Source organism: Chlamydotis macqueenii, chromosome 1 (genome assembly GCF_036417535.1).
Source record: "Chlamydotis macqueenii isolate bChlMac1 chromosome 1, bChlMac1.mat, whole genome shotgun sequence".
Lineage (NCBI taxonomy): Eukaryota > Metazoa > Chordata > Aves > Otidiformes > Otididae > Chlamydotis > Chlamydotis macqueenii.
Window position 1 is genome coordinate 4,873,119 of NC_141556.1, and position 18,243 is coordinate 4,891,361.

Here is an 18,243-nt window from a genome sequence, read left to right on the forward strand (position 1 = left end):
GCTTGCCTTGCTTATGTTTTTAATGCTGTACGAATAAATGAGCAATGCCAGAGAGTTGGTGGAGCCAGCTCCCTTCTCTGCTATCCAGGCTTTTAAACTAAGAAATTGCTGGTAAGGCTATAGGAAAATTCAATAAAAGAGAAAGGAAGTGAGCTTGGAGTATGAAGTGGGGATTTTTGAAATCTTGAGGGTTTTTTTATGGATTCCAATATTGAAATAAAAGGTTTTGGATAAAGTTTAAGAACACAACTGAAATCTGAATTTTCCTCTGCTCTTATTAAGCTACCTTATTAATTTCATCCTTGATGCCACACTGGGAATGCTGCTGATCTGGCTTGGCGTGAAGGTTGTCTCCTGGATCGTGCAGCACAAGAAGTACACGTACCTGGTCTTCGGAGAATATGGTAGGTGACAACCGTTGGGCACTAAGGTGGCTTGTTTGCTCCCAGCTATGAATAATAAGAAGAAAATGGCAGAAACTGCAGCTTGGGGAGAAAATATGTGAGCAGCCAGCTTCTGTTACCTTTTCTTCAAGGAGCTCACAGCGTGGTAGTGATCATTGTGTTAAATGTTCGGACATCACGTGCTGCCTTGCTAAGGCTACTTGGGCATAGCAGGTTGGTGATGAAAGGTTGAACACTTCCTTGGGTGCATAATAGGACACGTGTATGATGAATTAAGGTGTTCGGGTGCAATGGCATTGATTTTTGTGGGGTTGAGTTTTATTTCTTAGCCTCTCAGTTCAGAACGTGGAGTTGTTCTTGCATTTGCTTTGAGTTGTAGTAGGCATCAGCAGGACACAGCCTGGCCCCAACACTCAGTTCTCAAATGACTTGTGGAGTCCAGGAAAAAAAAAAAAAAAAGTATGCCCGAGGAGTCTGGACTTTCTCTGCTTTGATTCTTGAGATGGAAAAAAAAGTTTCAGAAAAGCTTTTCTCACCTGGCCCCACTAGAGGGTAGCACTTCTCTTCTGAAAGAGCAGAGCCAGCTTCCAGGAGAGCAATGCTTCTCTGGCTGCAGGAAAGGGAAATATTAACTCTTTGCCTATTCTATGTTGTATCTAATACAAAGACAAATTCAATCTTATTTTAGAAAATGTATCCTATTCATACCAATCACATTTAAGACCTTAATGATTAAATCTTTTCTGAAGGTAGTCTCATTGCTTTGTAGCTGATGTCATAACTGAGCTGGTGAAACTTGTCCCAAACTGGGATTAGTGTGGAGACCCCACTCACTTGTGAGCTCGTACTCAGGGTCGTGTTCAGCATGTGTAAATGGGTCGTGGCACAGGACAAAGGGGATGGTTGGGTTTGTGAGACAGCAGGAGCAGCTGCAGTTTGGGAATGAGAAACGGTGTTCTCCAGAGCAGGTTCAGCATCCTGACAGCATGTATTTGGTGGGGACTAGCCCTTTTTTCCCCTAATGGCTCTTTCTTGAAGAGCTGAGGAGCCAAGCACAGAGCGCTGAAGTCATTCAGATGAGACAGCAGAGGAATCCAGGTATTCTTGGTTCAGGGACTGTTACTTTTCTCCTTCTGAGCAGCAAGGACTCAAAGCCCGCAGCCATCTCGGGCTACAGCTTCAGGTTTGCGTGCCACGTCTGCAGTTGAGCAGAAGCATGGAAATGTTGAAGTGTATTGACAGCTTGCTTTAACCTTGCCGAGCAGTAATGAACTTCTGTCGAGCTGTAGCTGGCCCCTCACGAAGGCTGGCTTAGACTACAGAAACAGCTCACTCCTCTGAGAAAATCTTGTTTTCATTAGCAAAAATGTTTCTGCTGTTGCTTGAATTTAGCTCTTGAATTGAGGATTAAATATCTGACCCACCAAACAGTGCTCTTGGTGCAGATCTCTAGCCAAAGTGGCCACAACGGAAAAGTTAGGTAGGAGCCAAGTGTCATGTCCAATGCAGAGCTAGGGAAGCAAAACGCTGCTATCCTCCTCTCGGGTGTTAAGTAACTTCCAAAACAGTTTGGAAGATGCTAGTAAACTTTGTACAGTTTGATACAGGCTCCAGAAATATGATTCATTTTCTAGTCTAATTGCTATACCAGACTTTACATTGATTTCCTCAATTCTCCTGAGGAGCACAAGCATCTCTTGCAGTCCTGCAGAGGAAGAAGGGCAGAATACCAGGGAAGCACCAATCCATGCTGCAGACTCTAGTGAGTGCCATTGCTCCAGCACTGAGGAAGGGACAGTTGTGTCTTTGTCCAGTACAGCTGGTACCAATCTACCTGCATGGTCTTCAAGCAAAAGTCTGTTGCAACTGTGTCCTTCTTGACCCTCGAACTTCTGGATGCATCCCTGCGACTGATGCAAACCGCTGTGGTTATCCTCTGTTTTGGGCCCCAGGAGTCCTTTCTGCTTTGCTGTTGGGATGTTTGTCTCCGTGGCCCCGTGTGGTTTTCCATGTGTGACTGCAATAGCTGTGTCAATGGAGAAGCAAAGAAAAGGGAAGGGAAAGCACCGAAATCTACGCTGCTATTTTAAGCATCCAGCTGTCCAGAACTGTTTAGAAAAATCTATTACTTTAGTATTTAAAAAAAAAAAAAAAAACCAACAAACAAACCAGGAGACACCCATTCTGAGATCAGCCTCTCTTGTGTCTGAGCTGTTAGCCAAAGACTGCTGCAGCCAGGAACGACCTGCTTTTTAGCTAGTGGAGAGCCAAAGGCTCCTATATGCTTATGTTCCTCCATCTTTACCCAGCAGTTCTTGATTACTCTTTGGACTGCTGTCTCTTCTGAATATGCTTGGCTCCTAAGATCAAAGATTGGAGACGTTTATTCTTCATCTTTATTCAAGTAAGCTTTGGAGAGTGGTGGTTGCCTTACACATACTCAAAGCTAACAAACTCTACAAACACTCTGTGAACCGTTGCTTGAGCAGGGGGCCATCTCTATAGGTGCTCTCCCTGGAGGGGACTTATGTAGGGAGGAGATCAAAGCAGAGCTTAAGCTGCAAAGGACTTGGCAGGGGGATGCCCAAAGTCTTGGAGGTGCTGCTGGGTCTGTACAGACTGACCAGGGGAGATGCTGACTGGAGTCGGATGAAGCCTGGTCTGGCTTATGCCCCACCTCCAAAGTGCTCAGCTCTCTTCTCCCTCTCCCATTCCAATGGCAATAAGCAGCTCCCTACCATCAAGTCTCCTGATGGCTGCAGTGTCTTGGCATCCTGGTTGTGTCTAATAACTCTAAAGCAGTGCTTTAGAAATACTGGAGTATTTCTTTTAAGTAAACAAACGCTATGGATTTGCTTCAAGAGATGGTTTCTAGAATATGCAAATAAAATGTTGAAGAGGAGCATTAAGAAATGATGGGGGGGGCAGGGAAGAGAGTGTTCTTGCTTGAAGATGCCTCTCTGGATGCCCATCTGGATATTGACTTGTGTGTGGCTGTGGTTGCAGTCACTGACTAGTCAAAGCTTGATGCTTTGTGCTCATTCACTGTCTGGAAATGGAAAGGCATGTTGCTTGGAGGCCGTGGACGGCTGTTTAGTGGCCTGTTGAACTCTGCTCGTCAAATTTAGTTATAGCAGAATATGCTCTGTGCCAGCTGCTGAGTTTAACTGAGGACCTGTGTAGGCTGCTTTTGGCCCCGTTGTGATGTACAAAATTTCCATAACAAATATTCCCACGTCCTGGAGCAGCCAAGGGAGCTGGCTGCGAATGCCTGAGGAAATACTGCTGAAAACAGCTCTAACCTGGGGGGGCTGCACTGTCCTTAGCCTGCTTGGCCTTTCCACCCGTAGGACCAGGGGGGGAAAGTAAGGAGAGGACTGAGAATCATCCTCATGAGGTCAGATCCCTTTCTCTGAGCAGGGGTGCAAACCTTTGAATGTCCTGGATCTGTGTGGTAGGAGCAGTGTTTACCCCGCTGCAACACCAGTATCTCCAGGGACCGAAGACTCGGAGTAGTGGTGCGACACTGCACACTGGGAACTGACTCCAGCTGTACACTGACTTTTAGTTCAGATGCAGAAAATGCTAGAGAGGGCCTGGGATGTCCAGGTGTCCTAAACTCTGAAAACCTGTTCTTGCCCTTAAAGTGAGTGCTTCTGTGCCATTCAGATGCGTTGCTGCTATTTCTTACCCTCCTCTCTACTTGGCACTGATAATTAGATCCCTTGGATTTGGAAGTACCCTTTGAGTATGTCTTAAGAGGTTTTTATTGACTTTTTCTATCCTCACCATGTCACCCAGTACAGCTTTCAGTGCTTTCAGATATTTGCTTTTCCTCAAGTCCACTGAACCCTCCGCTTTGGCTGTGGTTAAGCTTTTTTCCTACCTGCTCAGTGCGCACACAATCCCCCCCAAAAAAACATAAATAAAGCTGTCTGGCAGTACCATGTGGGCTGTGCTGACAGCTTGGTACATTAGACAGCCTGGATTAAAACTAATCCTGTTGTGTGGTAACAACTCAAATACCTCCAGCAGTGCTGCTTTTGCTCTGCGAGCAGTTGGGCTCCTACGCACGAGTGGAATATGTGAGACGTGTTTCTGTGAGGTTGCTGCAGGCACTGGTGGTCCTGGGTCTGCACCAAGGAGATATTGCTGGTGGGGAGCAGCAGCAGTGCCACTGGAGGAGAATGGTCTATATGCAGTGCGTGCATCCTTTGGGGTGAAGGAGGTTATCTATATCTATCAGGGTGGGAGATGGCTGTGAGGTGGTTTGAGCAAAGGGTGTTCATTAAGTGAAAAGGAAATGTTGATGGCAGAGTCGATGCCTGGAGCTGAGATGCTCTGTGTTACCTTCCCACTAGTACTGAGAACAAGAAACTGGAAGTGTTCAAAGGGAGTGTGATACATGTCATCATCTAACAGATGTTATTTCCCCTCTTTTACAAGGAAAGGGAAACTTTGGACACAGAAAAGAGGAGGGCATCTATTTGGCTTTACCCTCCAGGGAGTAGATTGCTTTTTGCTGGCTGGCAATCTTGTGTGGCAGAAACAGTCTTGTTGGCACTCACCTGGATTTATGTAATGGAAACACTTGATGTAAGAAGGCTTCTCTACCATGGAGCCAGGCACCTCTGGACAGCAGTTGGTCCATTAAAAATATTAAGTTGCATCTGAGGATACCTCTGACCATCTTGCTGTAGGAAGCCAGCGCCTAAAAGAGGTGTGTGGTTAGCTGGGATCGGCTGAAGTTTTCCAGCCTTGCTTCCTAACTGTGGAAGGTGGACATATGGCCAGTCTGTCTTACGGGCTTGTCTAGGGACCACACCAAAGGCTCCCTCTTCCATGATGAGATGCCAGTAGATGGTGACTTGTTTGTTACTGGGATTAGTCAGTTAGATGCATTAGTGGCAAGTTGGATGTGGATGATGGCCACTCTGAGGTGGATCGATGGTCCTTGGGTAACTTCAAACCTGATCAGATAAGGAGCAGCCAGCTGACCTCCTTGGTGAAGAGGAAATGGGCCACTATCTGTTTGTAGCTGAAGTCATCCTTGCAGCCCCATGGACCATGCTGTTGTTTCATTTCCATCTTTGTCCAGAGTTACTTTGGTACTGAGCAGCCTCCTGTCCTTGGGAGACCAAGATGCAGTAAAAAATAGCTGTGGAGACGCCCTCTGTTCTTCCTGCTAGGGGTGGAAATGAAGTCCTGTTTTGTACTCCAGGATGGATTCCTGGACAGAAACATCTCATCTGAAAACAAAGCTTAGAATGGAAAAGGAGGAGGAAGAGGTTGCAAAACAGTAGCAATTTTGAGCTGCTTAAGGTGATAGAGCAATGGCCAAATCTGGCCTCTGCCTGGGTCTGTGGGTCTCTTTCTGTATCCTTCCACTGTCTACCCTGGACATGTAAGAAGTGGTGATGTCGTTCTGACTGTGGAGAAGATTCACAGCATCTTCTGTAGGTGATGCAGAGAAGACCAGAGTGAGAAATATGAATGACTGAAGCTCTATGCTGGGATGGAGGTACCTTTGACAAGGTGGGATGTGGTGGGTGTTAAGGATGCAGGTCTGTCCTGCTTGCTGTACCACTTGCACGTGCCCTGTACACTTAGCCAGTGAAGCTGACCTAACTGGGGCAGAGCTCTGGTCTTGGAGGACTGGGGTTCCCTAGGTGAGACCTTGCAATTGCACAGTAAAAACTGTTCTCTGGCAAAATGAGAAAAGGTTTTCTTTTTCCAAAGGTTGTCAAACCTCAAGAAAACTCAAGAGCAGGTTGATAGCTTTCTTGTGAACTGAAAGTGAAGGGAAATTTTTTGAGTGAGGGGCTGTTGACCTTGGAGACATGGGCAAGTTCATGCCTAGGGTGGGTTAAGAAGCAGGTTGTCTTTTCTAGAGCCTGGTTAGCCGAAACCTGACTAGGGCTGTCTAGTGCACAGTATGCAAAACAAAGAACAATCGCCCGCTGTTTGTGACAATGAACGGTAGTGACCTTCTATCCCCAAAAGGATGTGAGGGGGCAGGTATGTGGGAGAGATCTCAAACTTGCAGGGTTTGGGGCAAGCTGAGATGACAGAGGGAAGTGTTCCTTAAGAGCCATCGCGGCTGCAGTGCAGAAGAGCCGACTTGCAAAGGGTGCTGTGGCTGTTAGTCCTGCCTCCCCACGGGGGATGGGGCACAGCTGACAACACAAAGCAAAAGGGAAAGAGTTCAAACATGGATATGTTTGTTTTCCTGTGTTGTTTGTACTCAGAGTTCTGATGGGTGATGGTAATCTGAGGGTTTGTAGGAGAATTGATCAGTCTTGGGGTATGGGACAAAAAGCCCCCCTATACCTACCCTGTGCCAAAGACAGCTAGGCACCCAAGTCTGTCAGGAGAGGCTGTCCATGCTTCAGGAGGATGAAAGCCTCTCTGACACCAGCCTCTAACTGCCAGCTGCCTATAACGCAGCTCCGGTCCCCTCCGCAGACCACCCATTAAGCCGTTGCCTGCCAGGGAGCGGAGACGCGTGCTTTCTGAAATCCTCTGCGGGCTCTGCTGGTTGCGCTTGCACGTAACCTTCCTGGCTCCCTCTTCCTTCCCTGTCTCTGTACGGCTGCCTGCTGGTCTGGCACTCTCTGCTTGCTGTCCTCCCAGCTCAGCAGCCTCTCTGCATCCCTGGTCTCGCAGTCCTTCACCTTCCCCTCCTTTGCTTCCGTCTTGATCGTGGCTTGAGCAACTAAAAAGCTGGGGTGCAAGGTGATCACTCTGAGGTATCTGGCATGGCAATGCTAACTGGATGCCTCTACTTCTTAGCTTTAGCTTAACAATGAGGCAGATGTTTTGGTACGTTGCTGACAAATGACAGAATAAGGACAAATACACACACAAACCTGTTTTGCCCTTAATGGGAAGCAGAACCCCCCTAGAGCTGGGCTTAGTTGGATACCAGCTCTTACTAAATCCCGGTCTCCTGGTCTCTGTGGCTGGAGGTTTGGATAAATGTGCTTTTGCAAACTACTGGTGTTTTCTTCCCCTGCCCCATGTCTCAACTGTGTTGTGCTGGGAAAAGTGGGGCAGAGCTCCCAGCCTGCTGCCATCCGACAGCACACCGACCATCGGCATCTCGCGGTGGTTTGGGTTCTCTTGCACGGATGCAGTTCCAAATTCCGGCCTGATTATGCTGGAAACAAGTGTTGCCAGGGGTTATCTTATACTCAAGTGGTAAGAGGAAATGCTGCAGCTTTCCTACGCCAGATACTGTAGCTCAGTTTTGCAGACCTGAGATATTCTGAGGAGCCTGGGAAGATGATAACCAGCTGGCACGGTGCTTATGGAGGGCTGAAGCAAGCACATGTAATAGATATGGTACCATTATCGTTGTTAACAATACAAATATACTTATTACTTGATGAGTACCCCTATTTGAAACATTCATATTTAATTAGCATTGATTCTTTTTGAGTGAATTGCTCTAAAACCTGGGGCAATGGAGCCCCTGTCTCTTGTTCAGACAGCAAGTATCGCGTAACCAGCCGTTCACTTCATCAGCAAAAAAAAAAATTAATTCTGTTTTAGACTGAAAATTTATGCTTCTTGTATTGAAAATAGTGACCAGAAATCTTCAGACTATTGCTGGTATCTGGATAGGTAAGGCTTCGCAGGGAGCAAATTGCAAGTGATGTCTTTTAATGACTGATTTTATTTTATTTTTTTTATAGAGGAGTGTGCAGGATACTGACTGGTCCCTGTGTACAGGAGCATCAGTCCAGCAGTATCTTGTCTTGGGGATTGCTGTTGGGATTAGCTTTGCTTCAGGAGGGATTATCAGTCTGCCATTCTGGTTAAAATGCTCCAGAAGTTTGTGAGCTGCTCCTGTGAGGCTCCTGTCCGCTGGAAGGGTGGGGAGAAAGTCAGGGGGACCTGTCTGTGAGGACTTTTCTAGGTTTGCTGAGGTGAAGAGAAATGAAATCTCTGGTACCTTGACAAAAGGTGCTGAGATTTCTGAGCTTTCAAGCTTTCCCTCTATAAAGTATTTTAGTGGTCTGTGCTTTGAGGAGGTGGGATACTTGGCAGCTTGCACAAGCAGGGCTTCTTCCCCTCAAATCCCTGTATCTATCCAGCTCAAAGTAGCTCAGCACCGTAGGGAGGATACTGGCAATGCCCATCAGTGGCTGAAGGAGAGGGAAAACATCAATCTCCAAGGCTGTGTATCCTTTCCCCCAAGTGGAGGACAGCATATTTGTTATCCAAACCCAGATTTATACAACTTGATCCAATCTCCTTAGAATTACCAGGAATGGATTTTCCATTAAGCATTTGGGATATTACTGGGCTGTGGCCTTTGACAGCCCAGGAGTGTCTGCCAGTGCTGAGGTTCCTGGAGGAACATGAAAATTTCAGGTCTTTGGGCAGAGCCAGAGCTGCGTCTCTCCGTTTTAACAGAAGCTGGCTGCCTGCCTTGTAGGACACTTGTAGGACTCTTGCTTCAGCAAAGCCGTTGATCTAGGAAGGACAGGCAATGGAGGAGGAGATGCAAGGTAGGAAGAGTTTTGGTGGTGGTTTTCTCCTCTTGGCGCATTTCAGCAGCAGGTTGGTGGAATGGAGAGCAAGATAGGAGGCAGATAAATACAGATTGTGTTAGCATCTGCAGGGTAGGTAGGGCTTTTGAGTAGTGTCTGAAATTTGTTAATTGCTTGCCCTTCAAATTAACGAAGGGTCTGGTTAATTGCCATCTCCGTTTCAGAATCAGCCCTGAAAGGAGTAGAAAAAGAGAATCAGCTTCTAGAACAAAAGGCCAGTGGTGGTATGATGTATGTTTTGTCTCATCAGAATGAGCTCTCCTGCTTACAGCCAAGTTTAATTCAAAAGCACAACTGCGTTGTGAAAGACAAATAGCTGACTTCTGGTACAGGGAGTCTGCACAAATGGAAGTGGGATGTGTTTTTGCCTTTCTGCACTTATCTCTCTACATTAGTTTTCAAAAGCGCAAAATGATCTGCAACTAGTAAAGGATACAAGTCTGCTAAATTTTCTTTAATAGAAGTCAGATTGACTTTTTTTTTTTTTTAACCAGAAAGATTTGAGCTTAGATCTTGGTATGTTTTGATCTTCAATGGAGTAATGACTTGTAGACCCTGGAGGCACACCAAACCTTTCTACTCCAGGCGTGTTCTCCTGGAACTGTAGATAGAAAAATCTCTCTAGTAATTTTAAGTTTTGTATTGAGTATTTGTCTCACTGCAAAACTTGCAATATGGAAACGCTTCCCTGTCCCTCTAATCAGCTCAGGTATCAAGCATGAGGCAACTTTTCTTCAATGCTGTCTTCATCTGTCTCAGATTTAATATGCTGTTTTCCCAGGGGACCCTCCACAAGCTGCTGCATGGATTGGCCAGTGTATCCTCTACTTGCTAATCATGGTTTTTGAGAAGACTGTGATTAGCCTTGTCCTGCTTATCCCTGGTTGGACAAAGGTAAGTTCTGGAGCTGCATTTTTCTAGCCGCAGCTGTTGTGGGTTGCTTCTTGTCAGCTCTGTCTTATTAGTGGTTCCCATCATCATAGGTCGCTAATCCTTATGACTTGTTGACATTGCTCTGTAATCATTAGCTGTTACTTAAGTTTGGGGAAACATGAGTTTTTCATAACCGTTTGGCTTTTGGTACATTCTCTTGCTAGTCAAAAGCTAGTGGAATAAGATGCTGCTTTAATTTTCTTTTCCATCCTTGGAAGGATAAAATGGGCTGGGCTGGCAGCTGAGCTACTTCAGTTCTGCCAGAGGATGTCTACATTATCTCATCAAGTCAGCTCATGTTGGTGTTTTGTGATCTCATGCCTAAACTAGGGGGACTCTTAGAGATTAATTTGGAAACAAATATCCAAGTATTATGTCCTTTGTACCCCAGCTACTTCTGTAGGGTCGTTCATGAAATGGTAATCGTGTTCATCACGAGTTTCTCTTTTAGAAAAATAATAACCTGTGGTGCTTGTAGCCACATACCTGGTGGCAGGTAGGTGTGATGGGTATAAAAAACAATTCTGAGGGTCAGTAGGTAACTCCAGTTTTGGGTGCATTTATATGTAGTGCCTAGTATCTCACAGGCTGGTGTGGTTTGACTGAGGAGTTATTTACAGCAATCTGGGAGCGTTTATCTGTTCCTGTTCAGGAACAGTTCCTGTATCTGTTCCTGTTCAAACCCAGTAGCCTACAGTGCTCAGACTTGGACGTGAATATGTTGTTCAGCAGCACGCACTGCTAGATCCAGCGATGCTGCTGGGTTCCTCTCCATGCTCATCACACATGGCTGTTGTCCTTATTTTGCAGCTATGCTCCAAGGAGCCAAGGAAAGTCCCGCCAGTTGTTGTCATGGGTCGTTACACTGAAAAACTAGCAGTACTTTATTTCTTGCTCTGTATAAAATCATGTGTTTGGCAGCTGGGCTAAAGCAAAGGCTGCACCCCTAGCTAGGAGACTGCTGGTGTAAGAAAGCAAGCAGTCTGCAGCAAAGATCTCACAACAGAGCTTTTGAAATAATGCTTCTAAATGCTTTCTCCTCTGCAGCTTCAGCAGATCCTCCTGGGTTACATCCCAAACCCCCAGCTGGAGCTCATCCTGGTCATGCTGGTTGTGCCTTTTATAGTCAATGTAAGTGATGTCTCTGCAAGCACTGGGTAGGGTGGTTTGAAAATCTTGGTCCACCCCCATGGGGAGCATGTACAGGAACTGGCTTGGGGAAGACTTGAGTAATTGAAGGGGCTGTGACAGGGTGGAGGGGAGTGGAAACAAGTATTTTTTGTCAGGAATACACAAATCTGTTATTACAACCCTGCATGGCCTCTCTTCCTAATTTCTACTCCCTTCTCCAAGCTGCTGGGTGGCTGTCTCTTTACCACTTTGAAGAAAGCTGGGGCTCGTCAGTCTGGAGGCTGCATCTCAGTAGCAGGCTACAGGCATGAGGATGCCCCAAAACCCTTTAAGTTCCTATAGGATGGTGACCTTCGGCAAGCTGCCAATCTAGCTGTTTGGCTAGACTTCAAACTGCATTGCAGCAAGGCAAGGTGTTCAGGTTACCCAGAACTATTGATCTTTTCAAAACTAGTTTGGCAGAACCTCTTGAAAGCTCGGCATTTTCCTGGTTCCCTTGATTCTGGGTAATCCTTGACCTGCTGCTCAGTTCCTGCTAAGATGGAAAATGAGAGCAAGGTGTTAATATTCAGATCCCCCTTGACGAGGAGCGAGTTGAACTCTTCAGCTTATACTAGAACTGAGCAGTGACTGGTGCAGACAGAGCAGGTGAACCTGGGATGGAGCTTGATTCAATGGTTATTTCCTGGTGGACACTTGGCCTATTGTAGCTTTTGTGTTTGTGTTGATTTGTTATTGGTTTTTTTTTTTTTTTTTTTTTTCCACTGGGTCTTCAACAACTATGGAGTCAGTAAGATTTATCTGAGAAGGGACCTCAATAATTTGACTCATCCAGCCCCAGTGGACACACTTTTGATGCAGAATTACTTTAGATATTAAATTAGATTGATTAAGGCTGGACATTGGAGAAACCAAGAGGAGAAGAAATAGCTCGAATTGAATGACTTTATATTTTGGTCTCTGTAATCTATCCGTGTAACTCCTTTCTCCCCAAGGCCATTATGTTCTGGGTTGTGGACAGCTTGATCATGAGAAAATATAAGCAGAAGGACACCCTGGTCATCAATGCATCTATAGAAACCCCTCGGGCTAGGAGGACTGAGGAATCTCAGGTAAGACCAAAAATGTTCTATGTTGGAGACCAGACTGCAAGCTTGTGGTGTGTTCTGTGTGCTTCATCACAACCATGCAACATACCATCATATTGCCTAGACCTAGGGTGATGCTTCGTGAATGGAGATGATGACTCTTCTAAACCAAACTAACTCTTCATGCAGCTGAGGTCAACAAAGGGATGTTTCCTATCAGGATCTTGCCCTGTCTAACAATGAGGAACAACATCGCAGCCTACAAAGTGCTGCTGAAATATTTTCCTAAATGATGACAGTATCTTGTAGGGCATGAGCTAGCTCTTGCAGTAACTTGTGTGGGCTTGTTGGAGTGGCAGGCTGAAGGTGGTGGGTACCTCTGCAGCATGTCTATCAACTTCCCTATTTTTAATTGTAATTAATCTTGGCTTAGAAAAGCTTACTTTCCTCGCTGTAATTGGTAGCATCCTTTTTGGAGGACAAGGCCTAGCTAGGAATCCTATTTTTGTCAATGTTTAGGTTTTGGTTTTTTTTTTTTTCAGCCAGATGATGGTCCCTTAGCTGTAGGAAGCTGTATTTTGTGTAGTGTGAGCCTGACACTTAAAAGTTATGGGAGGGGAGGAAATGCTTCAGTCCCAGCAGACTTTGTTCTTGTTAATGACGTGTAGTTTGCTGGGCAAGTGGTGTCTGTGCTTCTCATCGGCTTTTTGGCGTAGCCCACGACCTGAGTTGCTGGGTTGAATTCCCTTCCTTCCCCTGGCACCCAGACCTGGATTCAAAGTGTGCTGTTGATATTCTGCAGTTCACTGGCGAGGCTCGTTGTGATAAGATAGTTTCTGGCAGTTGCAGGCTGGCTCCTGGAGTAGCTTCTGCTGGGGCGTTTAGGATGAGCAGAAATAGCTGTTGCTTTCTGAGAGCTCTTTTATAAAAAGTAACTTGGCTCTTGTGCTGCTGGGTGAGATGACCAATTACTGGTGACATTGCAACGCACATGGAGGTAATAGTGTTTAATGATGTGCTTGGCAGTCTGCACAACAGCGATGGCTTCCACAGCTCAAGGGTGCAGTGGGAAAGTGTCTGCTGCTTCTGGGGGTGCAGTGTCGGAGGAATCTTCCCTCTGGCAGGAAGGGCAGGCAGATGTGAGCAGCTGTTGAGACAAGTGAGTCACTCCTGGCCCAATATCCAGATAAACAGTTGTAGCTTGGCAAGGTAAGAATTTATGTTTGCATGTTTTTTTGCTAGAAATGTGCAAACAGTGTGCCCCAGGGAGTTTCCTGTGTGGTGGGGGCATCCTCAAGAAATCTTTATTGTTTTGGAGAGAAGAGTGAAGAGAGGCCTGAGCAGGGCAGTACCACTATGTTTTGATGGTTATTGATTGAAGCGAAGAACTCACACCTAGAATCATAGAGTCATAGAATGGTTAGGGTTGGAAGGGACCTTCAAAGGCCATCTAGTCCAACCCCCCTGCAAGAAGCAGGGACATCTCCAACCAGATCAGGTTGCTCAGAGCCCCATCCAACCTGGCCTTGAATGTTTCCAGGGATGGGGCATCCACCACCTCTCTGGGCAACCTATGCCAGTGTTCCATCACTCTCATTGTAAACATTTTTTTTTTTTTTTAATATCTAATCTAAATCTACCTCTCTCTATTTTAAATGAATGTGAAGAATTGCGGGTTTGTGAAGAATTGTGGGTTTTTAGAATGTGAAGGTGGATTAACTCTGGGCATGAGCTTGTCCCTGGTTATGGTGCAGTCCTGGTTTCTTGGTGATGATTAATGTTCAAGACTACTATTTCCTTGGAAAGAGCTAGGCTGGAGGTCTGCTCCAAATATAAAAGTGGTGGTGAAGATCTGCTTTACTGGCTGGATATGCTGGTGTGTTCCTGAAGGTTTAAGGAATTAAAATTAGTTTTGAAAAACAGTTAAAATTACAACAGCTCAGAAACAAGGGTAAAGAGGTAGCAGCTCTATTTGAGATGTCAACCTCCTTTCCAGCCTTTCAAACCTAAACTTGGAGTGTCTAGTCTTATAGATAGCTTGCTGCTGTGGCTACACAGATGGTGTCACAGTTAATGGTTTTCCATGGAAATGGAGCTGGTCCTCTGCCTTGCTCCACTGAAGGCAGGGCAAGAATTTTCTGGCCTCTAGCTCAGTTTTGGATAATGTGAAGGGAAGATATCTGTGAATCTCCGGAAGTTAGGGAAGGTTCTTCTGATAGCTCAATTAGGTTTTTTCAAATGGTGGAAACTGGACTCCCACAGTTGACTCTTGTTGTCAAAGGCTTCTTCCATCTTCCAGGTACTTGACTCTCTTTCTCAGACAGGCTCTTGCTGAGACCTTCAATGTGCATCTGTCTTGAAACCCTCATCACAGCAGTGAAACTACCAAAGGGACCAGCTTCTACCTGGAGCAGTCTACAGGGACTGTTTCCTTTATGCTCAGACATGTTCCTGTGCCCCTGGCCCAACCAATAGTTTTGGCAGAGAAGGAAGCAATGAAGAAGTACAGAAGTAAAGCAACCTGCTTTTCAGACTCTACTTCTTGGCACTGGGTCTCAAGGAATAGCTGTAGGCTCCTGCTTCACATGTCAACTTTTTAGGCTATAAATTAAAGATTATATTGGCTGGCTGGGCTCTACAGCTGGACTGGCTGGAATTTGGGCTCAAAAACAGAAAATGAAGATTTGCTGGGCTCGTTGCTACTAATAAACTGTTCAAATGGGGGAAATTTTTTTTCTACTCCCTACTGCCCAGTGGAAGGGGAGGAAGTGGGGCTGAGAAGCATCTCTGTACAGGGTAGAGCTGGCTGAAGCTAATGTGTCCCACAGTTTATCAGGGTTCATCAGGGCTGTCTAGCAGCAGGCGCCAACAGCTCCCCATCATGCTGCCTTCTTGAATTTCAACCCTCTGCCTATCTCGCCAATAGACAGTGTCATTATTTTCACTTGAACTAGCAGTTTGTGTTTGGAAAAGGAGGGGGAGAGAGGAAGGAGAACGGAAAGAGAGGGCTGACGTTAACCTGTTAAAAACCCACACTCAGTATTTTTTTATAGGGATAGCAGGAAAACTCAGCTTTGTCCTTGGCTTGGTAAGCCAGCTGGGTAGCAAGAAGAAACTCGGCAAACAGCAATCCTGCCACTGATGTCACTTGCTGACTCCGTGGCTGCAATGTAGACCAAAGAACTGTGGGCTTTAAGGCTCTTCTTGAAGTCTCTTTTTTTTTTTTTTTTTTTTTTTTTGCCCTCTCTCTTGTGGGATGGAAAGACATCTCTGAAGTCTGAATCTAGTGGCTGTTCAGGCTGCAGAAATGCATTAATCTGCATGGTCCTTACTTCTGCTTTGCCTGTGTCCTGCCCTTGACCTGGGTCTCTTTTCCCTTGCCTTTGCGAGTGACAGTAAACTTTAGATCTTATCAGTTCTTTCTTTGTTTCTTCCACTCGGGAAAACAAGTCAGTTTTAATGTCTTATTTGATTTTTTTTAACTTGTTTTTATTTTTTTTTCCTTCCCAAGGGAGGTGAGTGAGTTACTGCTCCTTTTCTGAAGGCTTACATTTTCAGAAATGAGCCTCAAAGCAAAATTCAGTCAAATACCAGTGGTACTTGTGAGAACGATTAGGGTGAAACTAGAGGCCAGTTTGAGGCTGGGAGGAAAGCTATCATACTACATGAGGACCTGCCTTTGGTCAGCATGGAGTTCAGCAGCTATCCCAATTCCCTTCATAGGAGCTGTGACTTCTGGCAAATCCCTAGGCTGATGAATGCCCATGCCTGTGCTACTTCTTTTAAGTATTGAAGAATACTCCAAGAGCGAGTCTGATTTGCTGGTTGCCTTAACTAAGCTGATTTTTAAATGGCTCAAGGTGAACTAAGGTGCTTGATCCTTATGGGGAAGCTAAATGAAGGTGGGCATAGAGGTGCCTCTGGAAGGAGACTTTCCCACCTGTCAGCCCTATGGACTCTTAGGAACTCATCTAAGCTCAGGTGCAGGAGGACGGTGGGATGGTTCCTATTTCTGTACCAAACTGGTGAAGCTTTTAGGCAAACAGATTTCCATGGCTAGCAGGGAAGTATCCCCAGAGCTTCTTTGGTTTACAACCTGTGTTTACAGTTCTTATCTGTCTGTGCAATGTCTTTCTCTGCCACTGAGATGGCTTGGTTATCTGAAGGGTCTGCTTGGATGGAGCACCAAACCAGTAGGCTTCCTCTTCTCCCAGAGAGAATTTGTTGGCAGAGTGCAAGGACAGCCTTGTTTTGGTAGCGTGACCCACGTTGTTTTGCAAGCTGCTGGCCTCCTGGTGTGAGGAGGAATGCATGAAGTATTTGAGGACTGCCAAGAGAGACAGTAGCACATTGTCCTGGGACTGGGAAACTGTGATTTGTTCCCAGCTGTGCCACTGACCTGCTGTGATCCTGACCTGGACACATCTGCAGGGGAAGCGCCTTGTCCAGGTTGTGCTGAAAACTCCCAAACTGAAGTTTAGCTTGAAAAACATATTTGAGGGTATGTTCCATGACTGTTATAGCAATGACATACCATCTCATGATGAAGCTCCCTGAGGAAATGTGGAAAGGTTACTGGGGGACTGCTGGCTCGAGCAGCTTTGTACAAGTTGTATGGGATCCGGACCCATTCAGTTGTATCTGAATGAGTCTGGATGCATGATGCTTAGTGCCTGCTCAGTCAGCCACGCTTGGCTGCAACAGGACTTGAGTTTCCAGCTGAAACCCACTGAAATGACAAGTTCATTGGGCCCCAAAACTAGCCTGTTGCAACCTGTCGGAGTTCAGTGAGTTTATAATGCTGCGAGTGACTAATTATATGCCTATTTTTTCAGGTTCAACAGTATCACAATAATTAATAAGATAAACAGAGGAAATCCTCACTTGGAAAGAGATGAAAACTTTCCAATGCGTGTCTTGAACAAAAAAAAAAAAAATTCCTTGAGACCAATGGTTGGGGGGGGACACAAGAGCTTAATCTGATCTACTGTTACCCGTTGAGCATCTGACGTGCTGCTGTGAAGATGATAACATCAGATGGAGGGGCTGGAGTGTGTATGAGGGTGGGGAGGAAATCTTCCCCTGAGGCTCTTCTGCTCCTTTGAAGTCATTGACTCATTGGAGTTTGTTTTTCCTGTTTAGTCCTTTTGTTGCTGTGGTGACTGGCCTCATGGCGCTGTCTAAATGCTAGCAAGCAGAGGGCATGTTAATTTGCAACTGTGCCTGAAGATAGCCACAGATAAGACTAATTCTCCCATACTTCTGGTTTTCTCCAAGCACCAGGACAGGCCAAGCTGTTGGGGACATTTTGCAGGTGAACATGCTTGGCTGAAAGCCCACACGCCATCCCTTGACTTGTGCCTTTGAACTGGGAGGCTGCTATGGGTCAGACACAAGGGAGGCTTCATAGTGCATGGGTTCAGTCTTTGGAGCAAAGTGGGGTCAGGTGGGGCTGAGGCTTGGGTGGGAGGTCTACACTGCCTTGCTGGAGGAAGCTATGTTTGTGGGGCTGGTTCTGGTACCTGCCCATTGTCCCTGTGTCAGCCATGAACTAATGATGCTATTCGGGTTCTGTGATGGGCAAATGGAGGAGGGAGAAAGTGCTGCTGGCATTGGTCATCTACAGAAATGAAACTGGAGCCCCTTGACTGTGCTGTTAAGCTTGTGTCCCTCTATAGAGTTGGGGGCTGAGGTGCCAAGGACCTGGACAGGCTTCTGATGTGGATGATTAGCATTTACCAGAAACCTCATGATTCAGTTGAGCTCCTGAGTACTGCAGGGCATGACACAAGCTGTAGGACAAGAGTTGATCACACTTCAGCTGTGCTTAGAGGTAGCTACTGTCAGAGGTAATGATAGTAGAGCTTCCTTGCCCAAAACTGGGGTTTTGAGGTAAGGAGAGGAGTAGGTTGGGGTTTAGCAAACAATCTGTCAAGCCGTGAACACTACCCATGGCTCATCCATCCAGCCATTGGGTTTCAGCTTTTCTGTAGCCAGTGCAGCCATAGCCCGAGTAAAATCCGGCCTTTTTCCTCTTCCAGATGATGTGGCTGGAGGATATCCCACCTGTGGCTCTGTCTGCATCATGTAAACGCTCCAGGCCGGTAACAGCTGTTTAGCTCAAAACAG

The 18,243-nt window shown here is 46.0% G+C and overlaps 1 protein-coding gene across 1 annotated transcript in view; it reads left to right on the forward strand.

Moving 5' to 3' along the window:
• The window catches only part of LOC104479752 (store-operated calcium entry regulator STIMATE), a 36,748-nt gene that overhangs the window by 17,189 nt on the left and 1,316 nt on the right, over positions 1 to 18,243 (forward strand). Inside the window, exons 4-7 of the mRNA XM_010120485.2 lie at positions 283 to 404; positions 9,744 to 9,856; positions 10,943 to 11,026; positions 12,022 to 12,138. Of these exons, the coding sequence (XP_010118787.2) occupies positions 283 to 404; positions 9,744 to 9,856; positions 10,943 to 11,026; positions 12,022 to 12,138 (436 nt within the window). The remainder of the gene's footprint in view (positions 1 to 282; positions 405 to 9,743; positions 9,857 to 10,942; positions 11,027 to 12,021; positions 12,139 to 18,243) is intronic.